This window comes from Plasmodium gonderi (genome assembly GCF_002157705.1).
Source record: "Plasmodium gonderi DNA, contig: Chr01, whole genome shotgun sequence".
NCBI lineage: Eukaryota > Apicomplexa > Aconoidasida > Haemosporida > Plasmodiidae > Plasmodium > Plasmodium gonderi.
Genome location: NW_021628925.1, coordinates 307,781 through 325,065, shown reverse-complemented (window position 1 = coordinate 325,065; position 17,285 = coordinate 307,781). Strand labels below are relative to the sequence as shown.

Below are 17,285 nucleotides of genomic sequence, written 5' to 3'. Positions count from 1 at the left end.
ACTATTAGGGTAACAACAGACAGCAACTAAAATAAAACAAAAATTAAAATATATAAAGTTAAGTTCTAAAATAAAAATTTAAAAAAACTAAAAAAAAAAAAAAAAAGAAAAAAAAATGCGTTAAAATTAGGACAAAATTTTATGTACACATAAAGTTCCACATTGCATATACGGGTAATGAGATTTTTGATTCTTAGACAGATCCATTTTTTTTATCCTTTCAGTGCATCTACTAATTTATGTACATATTAAGAGAAGACATAATTAACATAACTCTCTTCTTGTGTATGTATTTATATTTTCTGTTTACATTGTTAGGAAATCTACTAAAGCTTAAGTTTGAAAAAATCATATATTTGCTTAACAGTTTTTTTTTTTTTTTTTTTTTTTTTTTTCCTTTGTTTCCCCTTTTAACATTTATGTTTGTATCCCTTAATTTATAATATATAATAAGCCAATAAGTAGTAATACTACCGAGCTGATAAATGAGGTGCAACTACTTGATTTTCCTTTGTTTAGATCTGTAAAAGGAAGAGGGGGAGGGGAGTGGGAACATTGAAAGAAAAGAAAAAAAAAAAAAAAAGATGGATAGATAGGTAGATATGCAGAAATATAGACAGAGGGATATGTGAATAGATAGGCACAGAGAGAGGTAAATCTAGAGAGAAAGTTCTCATTTAGTATAAACAACTTGTATATGTTCTTTCTTTACAAAATTGTTGAACACCATATAGAGGTGTGAAATTGAAAAAGCGTTTATTGTACTTACCAACATCCACTTCTTCCGTTTCGACAATAACGGAGTTTCCACCTGTTCGGGGAGGGGGAAAAAAAAGATGTCATTTCATTTCAGTGAACTTTACAAAATTGTAACACAAATTTGCAGAACAGCCTATCATAGTCATAAGGGTATAAAGGAGTTTGCTTCTGCTGGGTATCACATGAACGGAATATATACATCACATATAAGCAGCATGAACCTTGGAACATTACGAACAGTTACCTTCTCCGTTCTCTAGTTCGAGTAATTCATGAGGTCTTAATTTTTTATCTGCTATAATGTAGGAAAAAAAATTGGAAATAAAAATATTATTATTATTCCTTTCACTCTGTTGATGTTTTTCTCTCTATTTACATTTCCCCCACAGCTTTATTCCATTTTTAATCCTCTTCTTGTTGTACCCAACAAAAGCATGTGTTTTAAATTTGCTCGAGAACTTACCCAAGGCATCCACATCCTCTGTATGATGTTTATTATTTTTATTGTTCGTGGAAGATGTATGCTTGTATGGAGAAATGTACACATCCCGCTTTTTATGTGGAACCATTTTTGCATTAAAAATCATGTTGTTATCATTTAATAGGGTATTTTCATTAACTCCTTGGTCTAATAAATTCTCGTCTAATGATTCTGTCATATTTTCATTTTCTGTCGTTTCTAAATTGCCCCCTTCATACGAATCTGCAATGACTTCTTCGGTGAATTCATCATTGAATAGATCTTCATTTGTCAAATCCGTTTGTCCTTTGTTAAACTGACTTGTATTATTTGCAACGGAATTAGTCTCAGCATTATTCAATTCGCTAGGTACTCCTTTTCCAGTTTCTTTATTTTCAGCAATGGAAATATTTTTATTTTTTTCTGAGTTTCTTAGGATAGTTTTATTCTTTTTCGTATCTAATTTAGATGCATCCATGTTTTCTTCCATGAATCCATTTATTTCCTCTTCTGATAAAAAAGGATCTTTGTCTTCAATGTTCTCCTCGTCAAGTAGGTTCGGTTTATGTATTTTCTGCTTCTCAGTTTTATTGGATCCTTTCTTCACAGCATCCTTAATAGTTTCGTTATCATCTATCATTTCATCAATGAATTCCATATCTTTTTGTAGGAACGAGTTAACATCACCGGTGCTACTTATGTGGTTCAGGTGATGATTGTCGAATGCCTCTTCGTTGGAGTTTTCTTCCTTGAAGTCTACAAATGGGGACAGCAAAGGTGAGACGACATTGAAGGTAAAAAAAAAAAGACTAAATAAATAGGTAAAAAAAAAAATAAGCACATGAACGAACAAACGTAATTTTCATAATAATGTGGGAAAATGCATATAAAAAGAGGCATGGAAAATGAGGAGACATTTGTTTTCCTAAGATAGAAAAAAAATGGCTAAAGCAAGAAATTCGTTTATTTATTTCCGCATTTTCCACTTTTTGCACTATTTTCAAATGTGCAAATCTTTTTCATTACTCACCCTCATCCTCTGCATCGTGCTCATAATAATCATCATAAGGACTTCCAATTTTCCCCCTTTCTAAAAAACTATCTTCATAGTCATCAAAAGTATCATCACTTTCATCATCATCATTATGATTGTGTGAATCACGTTCTAGGAAACTATCTTCATCATAAATTTTGTTATTGTGCTTATCATCAGGATTTTCATCATCCAAATAACTAGATACAAAGGTGCTATGTTTTTCATCCATTGAATTTGATTGCTCATTAATGTTTTTCTCTAAAAAGCTTTCGTTTCCTTTAGTTTTAGATTCCTTCACATTTGTGTTTTCTTTTCTGTTAACCCCAATGCCAACTTTTCCATTTGATCCATTTGACTCATTTGATTCATCTGATCCTACATACTCATCAGGATAAGCCTCATCTGGTAATTTATTTTTATATTCTTCCTTGTATTCTTTTCCGTTATTCTCATTATTGCTATCATCATCGTCGTCATCATCTTCTTTCTCGAGGAAGCTTTCTCCATGTTCTTGTTCTAGTTCTTCTTCTTTATCAAATTCATCATGTTCATTATCTCCTACAGTATCATATTGATCTTTTTGAAGAAAACTTTCCGCTTGCTCTTCATCAAATTCTTCGTGTTCATTATCTTCTACATCTTCATATTCCTCTTTTTCGAGAAAACTTTCTGCTTGCTCTTCATCAAATTCATCATGTTCATTATCTTCTACATCTTCATATTCTTCTTTTTCCAGAAAACTTTCTTCCTGTTCTTCATCATATTCATCATGTTCTTTTTCCTCTTCATTGTCATTATGTGTTTTTTCATTTTTGTTCTTTTCAAGGAAGCTATCCTCACTATCGGCACTATTGGCAATATCGTCACTATCGTTACTATCGTTACTATGGACATTTTTCTTTTTTGACATGTCCTCATTTAATTTTCTAGACAACCTGTTTGGTGACACATAGCTAGAAGAGTTTCCTAATATTTTCATGGATTCATTATTTCTTAAAATATACTGGAATGGGTTCACATTCTTAGATGTACTCAAAAATGAATATAACTTTTTCATATCAATTTTTTGATGGTATAAATTGAAATATGAACAACCAACATCACTACTTTTATATCCATCTTCTCCTTTTATGTTGTTCAAATCGAGTGTTCTATTTACAGAGTCACATTTTGCTTTATCTGTGATAGGAATGGCAATGTGTGGGTAATTAGTAAGATACAAAACGAGAAAAAAAAAAAAAAAAAAAAGGGTGCATATACATATGTGTATGTATAATGTTTCCGTGCCACGATTACTTCATGCAGTGCAAAATACATGCTGATTTTTCTCTCACATGAGTATGTATGAATATGATTTTTTTTTTTTTTTTTTCTTTTGAAGTAATTGTTATATGGGAGGAATGAACTCCGATTCTCATTTCTCTAAAATAGGGTCTCACTCTGTCAGTAATAGTTCTCGTCGGTATTATTATTATTTTTTTTTTTCATTTTTTTTTGTCTTATTTTTTGTGTTATTTTTTTTTATCTACCTTTAACATACTGAGTATTAATTCCATTTTTGAATTGCTCAAAATAGGTCGTAATGTTTTGGATGATAAAGAAGGACAGAAAAAGGATATTCATGATTAACTTCAAGTAGGGAATAAAAAAAAAAAAAAAAAAAAAAGAAAAATTTTATGGAGGTTACACTTGTAAAGGAGGAACAAATGAAGCTATACACGAAGCGAAAGGTAGAAAATAAAATGCAGAATTACACTTTTTTTTTTTTTTTTTTTTTTCTATAATATTTCCTTTTTTCTAATAAACTCATCACAACATTTATCAAATATTGAAAATGGATCAAGACAAAAATGCAACTTTGGGAATTTTTTTTTTATATTAATGCAGTGTGGTTAGCTTAATTCTGCATTTATTTCTATCGGGGAATACATATATATACTCTTGCATATGGACATGAATATTCACTTATGCATGTACTGCCTCCATGTAAATATGTGTATTTCATCTACCTCCAGTGTAACTCGAGTTGTGCAAATTTTTTATAAAAGGTGCTCGTTGTAATTATGCAAATTAAAGCGACAAATGCGTAGGGAAAAAAAAAAAAAAAAATAAATAAATACATAAATAAATAAATAAAAATGGAATAAAACATAAATAAACAAATAAAACAAAAACAACAGCTCTCGTAACATTCGATTAAAAAGCAAAACAAATTCGAAGAACTAAAACGAAAAAAAAAAAAAAAAAAAAAAAATTCTCCATAGATTGTTGTTTAGACTTACCGAACAGAATTATTCGTCAACAAAAAAAAAAAAAAAAAAAAGTACTTTTTCCAACAATACTCTAAATAACGCTTCTGCTAATAAGATTTCTGCTAATAACACTTCTTCTAGTAACGCTTCTTCTAATAATACTCTTTCCAGTTATCGTTTTTCTTTTATTTAACCGGTTTCACAAAATTAGCTAATATTCCTTTTATAACAAAATAAAGAATTAGTTTTTTTCACTACTTCGTATTGTAATATATATATATATTTTTTTTTTTTTCTATTTTCGCTTCGTTCATTTGGTTTCTGTCTTTTTTTAATAATTTTCTGCACTGAAGTGTGTCACATTTGTTTGGTTATATTTTTACAACTTTGTATTTACTCTTCTTTTTCTTTTCTATTCTTTTTCTTTTTTTTTACGCCCAACGTGTTACATACGATTTTATTATAGTTTAATTTATTGCTTTCATTCTTTTACACTTTATTGCATTTTTTTTTTTTTTTTTTTTTTTTTTTTTTTTTTTTTTTTTTTTTTTTTTTTTTTTTTTTTTTTTTTTTTTCTCCATTTTTTTTTTTTTTTTTTTTTTTTTTTTTTTTTTTTTTTTTTTTTTTTTTTTTTTTTTTTTTTTTTTTTTTTTTTTTTTTTTTTTTTTTTTTTACTTACCTCAATACCCCATATAAGCGTTATTTTGATTATGCATTCGAAGTGCCTAGACGATATTTGAAATTTACAATTGATCAGAGTGTGAAAACCGAAAAAAAAAAAAAAAAACGAAAAATAAAACGAGGAGGAAATAGAAAAGGAGATACCAGTTCAGTGTACATGTCTGTGCGAGTAGTTATCCAATTTATTCATCATATGCATTGTATATGTGTAAACATTTATTCACATGTGCATATTTGCTCGTATATATATTTTATCCCCATGTGCGCAACGTATTTTTTGGTTGCACTGGTGAGCACAGTCTACATTAGTTATTTTTTTTTCTTTTTACAATCCCTCCTTCTTATAACCAAATGTGTATGCATAATACATACATATTTGCATAATGCATACATACTTGCATAATGTATACATACTTTCATGCATTAGTTCGTGCCCAGGTACATTTGAAAAAACATTTTTATGGACTTGTTTTCCACTTCCCAAACAACCAATAACGTGGCAATTCAAAACAAATATACACTCCTATCAATATATATGAATCATTATTATGAAAAAATGAACATGTTGGAATCTTTGTTACCACATTATGGTTGCGTCACGTGTGGTTAATTCTACATTTGAATGGGAATACTAGTAAGCGTGCATGAACGTGTTCATACAAACATGTATATATAATATGTATATATATATAATATGTATATATATATAATATGTATAAAAATATACATATGTATACATATATATATGTACGTATGAATATGCAAGTGTACAGTTAACGTTAGGATGGGGTATGCACCTGCATATGAGCAGGAACACACTCTTATTCTTCTTAGCCATGTGGTAAGAGGGGAAAGTTGAACAGAATAAATGCATACAGTGGTTTTCCCTACATAACTGATGTAAAGATTAAACTTCATTAAATGCTAGTAAAACGAATGAAATGAAGAGAATAGAATAGACACATAATTTAGAAATATAAAAAGGAAAAAAAAAAATATATATAAATTTCCCTTTTAATTACAAATATGTACACCTGCAAAAAGGTTGTGTATGGATTTTTTTACACGCAGCACCTTAACGCATTCATAATTTATGTTCTGTTTTGTTTTGCCTTATTTTTATTTTATTTTTTTTTTCCCTTCAAGGTTTTTACATCTTTGGCAGAAAATTTAAACAAATGTTGCCTTTATATATATTTGTGTTTTACATGCAGAAAAAAAAGGGAGGACAAAACATACACTATTTATAGCTATTGTTTATAAGGTATTCCTTTTTTTTTTTTTTTTTCACTTTTTAACACACTTCTTCCTACATTCACCTGTTTATAAAATAAAAAAGAACTTGATATCACTTTTCTTCGTTTCAACAACAAAATATGTCACGTTAACAATATATAATGAATGTCTCTATCCCTATCATGTTCTTACTGATTATTTCTTCTTTCTTATGAACAATTAAATAAATCGAAAGAATTGTGTATAGGGGAAATTATGTAATGCTGTGCATATGAAAATTAAAAAATCAGAAGAATATTCTCTTAATTATATGAATAAATAATTAACTATTGTTTGAGGTGACAAGGCATGTCAACAAGCGATAGTGCCGAGATTTACTCAGTGTGTCTTAATCTCATCATATTCCAATTTTTCAAAAGGGTTGCATGATAAAAAAAAAAAGGAAAAAAAAAAAAAGGAAATTTTCACGAAGTAGATATGTCAAACACACTATACCAAACCAATGAAGAAGTGTAGCAATTCTTCTGTGAAATAAAGGGTACTATTTGAGAGACTTACAACAAATAAGTGCATATCAAAGGATTGTGTAACGCCGGCATGTTGTTCCAGCAAAAGGCGTGGAAAAATGGTGCACAAGTTTTTTTTTTTTTTTTTTCACAAAAATGAAAAAATATTATTCTTGCAAGGAAGAGAAAAGGATAGCATTTCTTAATTTTGCAAATTCTGCAAATTTTGTAAATTTTGTAAATTTTTTTTCATAACCCCTTTTTGTTCTTCGCGTTTCAAATATGGGAACATGAGATGTATATGTACACGAACCTTATGCATGTTGAATACAAAAGCACTATTTTATTTGCTCTAATATATATATATGTGCATGTTCAGGCACTATATCCCTAGAGCATAGAGAATTGGGTATCTGCAATGAACAAACTTAACGGCTTCCCTTTTGATTGTTAAGCATAGAATCTTCTTGCGTAAAGAAAAAATGTAAAAGAGGGTTTTAGGAAAAGGGCTTATTGAAATCCTTTCATTCAGAGTAATAATGGAGGGGAAAACAAAAGATACAAAAAAATGATATAAAAAATATGATACAAGAAATATGATATAAAAAATATGATACAAGAAATATGATATAAAAAATATGATACAAGAAATATGATATAAAAAATATGATATAAAAAATATGACATAAAAAATATAATACAAGAAATAGGATACAAAAAATATGATATAAACAAAATGATATAAAAAAAAAATTAAGGGACTACCATAATAAAAAAATGTAACAAATATAAAAAATAACACATCATGGATAAAAATTGGGGAACAAGTGCCCAATAGAAATAATCGACAATTTTATCTAAAGAGAAAAAGATAATGATTTGTTTTTATTTTTGTCGACCCCCTCATTCATTATCTTTTGGAACGTTTCCAACGCCCCCTACTTCTTTGTACTCTTATATTACTAGATACACACTAACACATGCTTCTTTTTTTTTTTTCTGTTCAAACGTCTGATATTCACATTAGATACTACCATTTCCTTCCACCGTTTGCCATGTCATAATTTGAACTGCTAATCTTAAAAGGAAAAAAAAAAAAAAAAAAAAAACCATATTAAAAAATGGCATATCACTTATTCAGAAGGTTGCAACAAGCTAGCGTAAAGGAGAATAAGCCTAAACATGAAAAGCCAAGAGAAGACATTGAAAAATGGTTAAAGAACATTTTTGATGTGTTGGATAAGAACCTCGTTCAGGATGAGTGTAAGGAAGAATCCAATGATATGATTCTTATAAGTGATTACATAACTGTGGTTAACAATGTTTTGAAATTTACAGAAAATGCAAAAAATGGAAAGAATTCAAAAGATGGAATAACACATGGGAAGGATGAAGAATTAGGGAAAAGTGACAAAATAAACGACGTAGATATGGATGATGAACATATGGCCATATCACGAATCAAACAGTTTTGTAAAATTTTGGGCATTGTTCATATTTTTGAAAAGCTAAAAAAGGGTTCATCTGCTCCATCTCAATCGTCTTCTTGTGCAGTAACTACCTCTGGAAGCTCTGTTCGTGTAGATCAAGAGGACGCAAGTAAACAGATAGATGATGAAAAAAAGAACAAATTGAACGAGTTTGAAAAAAATAACTTGTGGAGATTATTTGAAGATATAATCTTGAACAGTCTTGAGTTTTTGAACAAAATTATTTGCCTCAATAAAGATATGTTTCACAAAAAAAATTTAAAAATTGATTGTAACATATTGAAAAGATACGTAAATTATTTAAATGTGTTACTTAAGGAGACGAATAATTCTGAGTTATTGTTCAGAATTTTTAATTTTGAATTGGAAAATTCCATTTTTATCATGTATGAAATTGTACTCCTTTTGCAAAAATTGTACACATATGACAACATCAATTTATATCTTTGTCCATATGACAATGTTGTATATTCAGATGATGTTTCCTCACCTTATTACTATAACTTGTATGATATAAAATGTTTTCAAATACTTTATCATGAATACTATTTTGAAAACAAAGTAAATTTGAATGAAAAAAATCAGTTTTGTGGAAAATTTTATGAAAAATACAATATAATTATAAAAAATTTAAGAAAAAAAAAATATTTTTACCCACATTTGATTAATTTCCCATTTAATTATTCGGAAACGAGATTAACGTATAAAGATAAAAACGAACATTATTACATCAATAAGGAGAATGAATTTTTTTCCATTTCAACAAATAAAAAATTCAGATCATCTGTATTACTCCACGATGATGATGCTGATGTTGAAATAAAAAAAAATTTAAAAAAATTAAACTATACACAAGAATGTTCAAAATTTAAAGCAGAGTACGACTCATGCACGTCATTATCTGTGTATTCCAATGATCTCAACACAAGTGAGGATAATACTGATTTTAAGACAGTTAGAACAGAGGAGGGAAAAATCATAAAATCAGATGATACGTTATCCTCAGTTCTTCCATCTTCATCTACCAATGCAGCATTTATCGAACCAGTTATTCAAACCAAATGGAATGGGAAATATGATGTTGATGAGAATGGTAAAAGTGGAACTAACAACAACTATAAAGACCATACGAGTAGCAGATGTGCTTCCAAACAAAAGAGCAAAATATATAGCAGTGAAGATGATGAGGACGCAACAGATGGTGACTATTTTTGTTCAGACATTTCCAACAATTTTATAACTGCGAATGAAGAATTAGATGATTTAAATAATAACAATAATAATAGTAAGAAGAAGAAGAAAAAGGTACAATTTTGTGAAGAAAATATATTCCTAATAATGCATCGAAATGATCAGATAGAAAATGTTAGAAAAACTATTGATAAGTTAATATTGAGCAAAAGTAATTTTATTTCAAAACTTCTAAATGTAATAGAGTCTAATGAAGATGCTTATCTGATAAATGAAGTTATACTGCTTCTACTCCTTGTAGTAGAGTATAATGTAGAAATTAGGAATATCATAACATATGAAAGAATTATAGAAACTGTAATTAAAATTATCAAGGATGAACACATATACTTGTTTAAAGAAATTTACGATTTATTTTTTTTGTTTGACGATTGCAATTTTGGTGTTCCAAAAATGAAAGCCAGAATTTTCCCATTCTCTCTCCATGCAGAGAATCAAAAAAGAGATAATAAATATTTAAAAGCAGGATTAAGTGGTAATAAAATGGAGGAAATATCATACAACAGATTGTTAAGCACATCTGATGTAGCAGATGGTTATGAAAATAGCCATAAGGAAGATGAAAAAATGGAAATATATTTAGATAACATAACTATAAACATAGATATAAAAAGCAGTTTATTACTTCTGAAATGCATCATAATTAGTAGCGAATTTGGTCTTAAGTACATTTTCGAATTGAATATATTAGAGCAGTGTATTAAATTGATACTTAATATGTATAATATTATTATTTACATTTGTAAAAATAACTTATGCAAATTTTTCAATAATTCATTTTTTATTTTGAGCATATTTTTAGATGTTATAGCTTGTACATGCAAAGTAAGCACTAAGAACAATTACATAGGTTTGTCGTGCAAAAAATTCTTGCCCATTTTTCAGAAAGAATTTTTTTTTCAAAGTTCTTTTTTTTTTTTTTTTAAATTTATGTACTTGTATATGAATAAATATGCCAATAATATTAATCGAAATGTTACTAGACTACCTCTAAAACATCTTCAAAATCAGAAGAACAGTCGCTCCAATTGTGAAATTATTAGCGACACTCCTATGTTAAACGAATTTAGTATATCTGGAAATGCAGATCAGCATATTAGTAGTAATGTTATTAGTGTAAGTTCCAGCGTGAACAGTAGGTATCAGAACAATGATAATCTCTGTGGAGGTCATATAAAAAGCAATCGAATTGAAACTAACAAATCGGTAGACAATAACATTTGTAGCAACATTGCAAGCAGTAACAAGGAAAGTAGCAACGAAGGTAATAGCAATATTGGGAGTACCACCACTCTCTTGAATGAAAGTGATAAAATCATCTACACTTTCAAAAACACATACTTTGTTACAATCCTGAATATATGCTGCAAGTTTATGTTTCAAGATGAAAAATTTTGCATAAATTTCTTAACAAACTGTTTTGCTGACAGTAGCGGGAGTAGCAGCGGGAAAAATGGGACCACATCTCAGGTAGATGCAGACACTGTGGAAAATAGCTTTTTAGAAAGTTCGTTAAAAAAGAAGAAATACTTTGATTTTGAACATGTGTTGCTACACTATTTGAAAAATTTGAAGCAAGTTAAATACATAGACATGCTATTGGTTATATTCTTTTACGACAAGAAAAATATTTTTCGCAATATTATATATGAGTTCTTTTTATGCTTGTGCGAAAAATATGTACAAGTGGCGAACTATTTAGTAGAATCCATTTTTGTGCAGAACACTGTTTTTAAATACTACATGATGCATATGGCTTGTAGATTAAGGAAAATGTTTCTTAAGATGAAAAAAAAGCTTGAGATGAGAACAATGCAAAGAATTTTGGAGAAAAGGAAGAATAACATGGTAAATAAATGCAACTACGACGTGATGGGTTCACATGTTAACGAAATAGTAAAGAAGGAAAAATTTTTTTTGAAATTTACAGCAGGGTTAGAATTTTTCCTGAAAATATGCAACATGACAAGTGTAAACGGGGTTCAAGGGGAATCAAGCAATGCGGACGAATTTTTAAAAAATTCGAAATTAATATATGAGGAGATTATATACTACAATTCTTTATTTATAAATGATTACAATGGTGTTGAAAAATATCATTTGAAAAAGATAAACGACAATTTAAACGAAATTGTATTAACGTTCAGAATTAATTCTATTTTGCACTCAACAAATGTGTGTAATAGGATTGACAAATTTAAGTTTGTACTAAGCATCCTAAATGACAAATGGGTTAGTAAAAAGACAAAGTGCTTGATATGTGTATACATAAGTGTTTACTTATCTAAGTTTAATGAAGAAAAAGAGAAGAGTAAGTTGATTAGAATGATTATGCAACTTGATCTTTTTAATGTGATATATAATTCTTTGAATCGTTTTTGTAAATATACATTTAATGAAAAATTTTTTTTTTTCATTTCTCTTAATAAATGCAAAGACATAGATGAGAATATAAAAAATGTTTTAGAAATGAAAAAAAATAAATATTTTTTTAATCATTCAAGGAAATTTTCCATATTTTGCATTCATTTTATATATTCTAATTTTATTCATCACATTATCTTAACATACCTTGTGGAGCAAACGAAAAATTGTGTCCATCAGATGAACACTAAAAATATGAGAAAAAATATGTACACTAAGGAAAAAAAACAACTAGTGAGAAATTTCTCTAATAAATCGAGGAGTAGCATTCGTAAGAGCAAAGATAATGTGGAGAAGTACCATGAATTCCTTTACTCAGATTCTGATGTTATGGAATCTGCTCATGATGTTAAAGAAGAAGCATATGAATTGGATGATGATGATATAAAGGAAGCATATGAATTGGACGATGATGATATAAAGGAAGCATATGAATTGGACGATGATGATGATGATGTTAAAGACGGCGATTATGACATAAGCTACCAAAGCAGCAGAACAAACGAAGATTCAGAGGCACATTTTCACGCGAAAAAGAAATCTGATTTTTCTTATGCAAAAGGACGAGATGAAAACGACAGAATTAGTCATAAAAATAAAGGGAAAATGATAAAAAACGTAAAAGATAAATGTAGAGAAAACAAATCACAAACTATAATAGTGAAGAAAATTAATGAAGAAGTTAAGTTTCTGAGGAATAAATTAAATGAACAAGAAATGTCATATTTAGAAGAAAAAATTTATTTAAATAAAATAATTGAAAAAAAAAATGATATAATAAATAATGTCTTATACTCATATTTAATGCTAAAAGAAAAGTGTGATAAAGTCGAAAAAGATTTACTTAGAGTGAAAAGTGAGTTGTTTGTAAAAGAAAAGCAGTACCAAATCACTGCATGCAATGACATGAATGAATTGAAAAAGGAACATATGCATTTGTTACAGATTCACGAAAAAACAAATAACGAAAAAAATGATTTAGAAGCAAAATTGGAAAAATTTACAGACTTGTTAATATTTTTATATGACAATGTCTCTGAGTGTCGAAAGTACATGCAAAATATTGATGATGCGAATTTTTTTAAATATCCCGAGTCCAGCAGTAAGCGCGCCGAGGCCATTTTACCAGCTGAACCGACTATCCAAAATGAGGCCCTTGCAAATAATAGTAATGCTCGAGGCGGTGATAGTACTAGGTGTGCTGTTGATAGTACTAGGTATGCTGTTGATAGTACTAGGTATGCTGTTGATAGTACTAACTGTGCTGTTGATAATACTAACCATGGTGGTGATAATAATAATCAGATTAAGACCAGCATGAATGCGAGCATATATTCAATCGGAGGAAAAAACAGGGGTGAGTCCGAAGTTGCAAATGGGCAACTGCACGAGGAACACAATAAGGAAATATATGAGAACATGTATAACTCTGCATATCAAAACTGTAATGTTAGTATGTATCAGAATTATGCAAATATAGGAGTAGATCAACATCTACACCAGAGTAATGTGAACACCTATCAGAAGCAGCAGATGGAAGGATGTCCAAATCAATGGACGTCGCAAGAAATGCACATCCCTTATAATGAACCGAATTGTGAACAATCATACTCAAATGTAATAGAACAAAATTCTAGACAAATGGAGGGAAACTCTAATGTACACATGTACAACTACCAATTGGAAAAAAATGAGAACCTGCAGACGTATAATCAAATATACTTCCAAACACAGCAGCACATGCAGAGCAACATGTATTCCCATTTTAATAATCCAAATGGAAATCAAGAAAATGGAGAAATTAATAAATCTGCGAGCGGTCAAGGGTTCTTTAGTGAAACGGTACTAAATCAGCCATCGGAGCAGCGAGAGAAATTGGAGCAGTGGGAGCAACTTAAGCTGCCTGAGCAATCAGAACAATCGGAGCAAACTGTGCAAAATGAGCACATGTCTAAATGAATTAAATGGTAAAATTAAAAACAAGTGGGACATGTTAAAAAAATATATTACTAAAACGAAGAGGCAATTTAAATTTGTTTAAACTTCCTCATCCGTCTTTGTCATGTTCTTGTAATTGTACGACAACTTCGAGAAAGATGAACCATAGAGTGTTTAGAAAAAATGCACGCCGTGGAGAACAGGAAGTAATTAAATGAACTATACTGATGCTTTTTTTTGTTTTCTTTTTTTTTTTTTTTTTTTCTATTTTTTATGTGTATGCAAAAAACTTGTACAGTAAATTTTCAAAGGCATGAGCATCAATGATGGAAGATGCACGAATTGTCACTTCCATCTTAAAAGAATTAGTTATGAAAAGTGAATTTCTTTCCTCTCCAAAAATTATGCGTTCTATGTAAGCTTATTTAATATTAGTTTTTCCCATCGTGGGTTGCATAGTTTATTTAATTTTTTTTTTTTTTTTTTTTTTTAATAATAATGATATAAGTACATTGAAAACTTTTAAGTGCATTTTTAAAAAAATTAACAATTAGGCCAAATTTATTTATTTTTTTTTTTTCTCTTCTTTCAAAATCCTGAATCACACAAGTTTGCAATGCACTAAATAATGCATGCAATAAAGGGGAAGTATACAATTTTAAGGCGACTATAATAAAATAATAATATTATATGAATATTATGCTCTCTCTTCAAGTGCCTCTTTAGCTCAGTTGGTAGAGCGCCAGACTTTTAATCTGGTGGTCAGGGGTTCGAGTCCCCTAGGAGGCTTAACAGAAAAAGAAAAGGAAAACATTCTCTTTTTATATATATATATAAAAAAAAAAAAATCATTATTATTATTGAAAAAAATATATACTATTTGTAAAAGTTATATTAAAAATAAAAAAAAATTATACTTAAAAGAATTTCATAAAAATGGTAAATATATACTTGTTCTTATATTTTAGTACCATTATTAGACTGAAAAAGAATAAATTTTACTCAAGCTATATGTATTTCAAGGAAAATAAAAAATTAGCTATATATCTCTTTTTCGAAAAAGTACTATACTATGGCCAAAAAAATATTTAAATCGGAAACGAAAAAAATTGGTTGAACGTAGATGGATAAAAAAAGATCATAGAGAAAAAAAATATTATAATATAATTTTTTTCTTTTCTTTTTCCTTACTTTTTGCATTTATGGGGTTAAGTATTTATTCTGTTTTGTTATAAATGCAATAATAATTTATTATTTATTTATTTATTTTTTTTTTTTTTTCTTTTTAGCAAGTCTAAAATGAGTTTAATTTCACATATTTTCTTTTTCCAAAATTTTGATCATAATAACCAAGGAAGAACTACACAAGTTGTTTAGTGTGGGTTATGTATATTTTGTTATTATTTAGAAATTTTAACATATATATTTTAGTGTAATATTAAACAATATATTACAGTTGCTTTGCTTTATAAGTTGTTATACATCATATTTGGAAGTGTCTGTCAGAAATGTATGTTTTTCTTTTTTTTTTTTTTATTTTCAATTCACGTAGGAGATTTTTTTTTATATTGTACCATTTTCGTCTAACATATTAATATAGTCAGAAAAAAAAAAAAAAAAAAAAGGTACAAACTTGTTTTACCAATTCGGCAGAATGATTTTATACATTTTAAAAGACACAAGCAATTTTTTATTATATTTTTTTATTTTTATTTTAAAATGGGATACACCTATTAGTGTGGCTTCTGTAGAAACTTTTTTGGAAAAATGGATAAATTTTGATGATATTGTCTTTTTTAAATATAGTTGAATAGTCACAGCATAGTGAAATATTTACTTGGTTCATATTTTGCGCACAATATAAATTATTGTACCAAAGTAATATTTTATTTTTCTCAATAATAAAATTTCATTACATAGGATTACATTAAAAATGATGGATATTGAATTCTCCTATCGCTCAATCTTATTAAAACCTGTGCAGGTTCTTATAAAATCCCCGCTCTCACATGAGGAGAACACAAATGTTTTCATAAGTGTGTATATGCAAATGTGCATGTATATATGTACCAGCATATACGTACATATGTACTTATTAAGGTGTATACATTGTTTGCACAAAATTCTGTCACCTAAGTTAATCGAAGGAAACAGAAAAATTTAAGCATTTTCTATACTACATAGTTCTAAATAATCTCCATTTTTGTTTCATCTTATTTAAAAATTCAGATGTCGTTATTATACAATTACTTCTTGTTCATGCTTTTTTTTGAGAAAATGTTTTACTCCAAAATGAGAAAGTTTGATGATCATTCGTTTATGCTTCCTTCCATATTAGAAATTATATTTTATAAATTATTAAATATCTTATAAAAAAAAAAAAAAAAAAAAAATTAATAAGTATAAGAAAACTTTTTATATAATTAAATATATTATATAACGTTTAAGGAGTAATAATATAATTACTATACTTAGCAAATGTATAATATCGAAATAATACTATTTATTCTAAAGATGATTAAAATTATAAATTTTTTTTTTATTTTTAATCTTAATAAAAAAAAATTAAACTTTTTTATTTCATATAAAATGTTTTTTTATATTTAAATATTACAAATTTCATTACTATTGGTTTTATTATAAAGCTACCTAGGGGGCTCGAACCCCTGACCACCAGATTAAGAGTCTGGCGCTCTACCGACTGAGCTAAGGTAGCATTAATATTAACTTTCATATTTTTATTAATATTAAATCATGAATTAGTTGCAAAAAAATAGTAAAAAAAAAAAAAAATAAATAAGTAAAATGATGGAAACATTTGAGAATACATTATATATATATATTTATCTACATATGCCCATAAGTGCTTCTTCCTTTTTTATATGTATAGCAGAAATCATGGAACCTCTATTATTAAGCTCCTTTTTACAATGATAATTACGGGTACGTAAAGAATAATTAAAAAGATTTAAATGAGTTCAAAATTGATAAAATGACCTCCCCAAATTTGCGCTTCCTCATGCACATAATATCACATACAGGGGCATAATAACGTCATTAACAAAAAAAAAAAAAAAAAAAAAAAAAAAAATAGAGCACATTAATAATATTTCATACATATTTATGTAAATTTTTTCTTCACATACACATATAAATTTGTACATATTTTTGCCTTCATTCTGAGCTTTTATCTTTTTTGCTATATAAAGATACCTTTTTGTGGCTTATATTCATTTAAGTTCAGCTTATTTC

General features: G+C 28.1%; 2 protein-coding genes and 2 non-coding genes across 4 annotated transcripts; 2 read left to right on the top strand and 2 right to left on the bottom strand.

Annotated features, from left to right (window-relative positions):
• Positions 1 to 432: 432 nt before the first annotated feature.
• On the bottom strand, positions 433 to 3,878 carry PGO_010560 (rhoptry-associated membrane antigen; the record flags this gene model as incomplete). The annotated part of the gene is made up of 6 exons (XM_028685696.1): positions 433 to 521; positions 770 to 811; positions 1,004 to 1,051; positions 1,223 to 1,975; positions 2,250 to 3,434; positions 3,785 to 3,878. 6 exons carry the CDS (start codon positions 3,876 to 3,878, stop codon positions 433 to 435), a joined length of 2,211 nt encoding a protein of 736 aa, XP_028541497.1.
• A 4,173-nt stretch (positions 3,879 to 8,051) lies between these two features.
• PGO_010550 (hypothetical protein, conserved) lies at positions 8,052 to 14,054 on the top strand (the record flags this gene model as incomplete). Its single annotated transcript, XM_028685695.1, has 1 exon — positions 8,052 to 14,054. One exon carries the CDS (start codon positions 8,052 to 8,054, stop codon positions 14,052 to 14,054), a length of 6,003 nt encoding a protein of 2,000 aa, XP_028541496.1.
• Positions 14,055 to 14,749: 695 nt separating this feature from the next.
• Positions 14,750 to 14,822, top strand: PGO_010540. Its single transcript has one exon. It is a non-coding gene; the product is annotated as a tRNA-Lys (tRNA).
• Positions 14,823 to 16,676: 1,854 nt separating this feature from the next.
• PGO_010530 lies at positions 16,677 to 16,740 on the bottom strand. Its single transcript has one exon. It is a non-coding gene; the product is annotated as a tRNA-Lys (tRNA).
• Between the last annotated feature and the right edge of the window lie 545 nt (positions 16,741 to 17,285).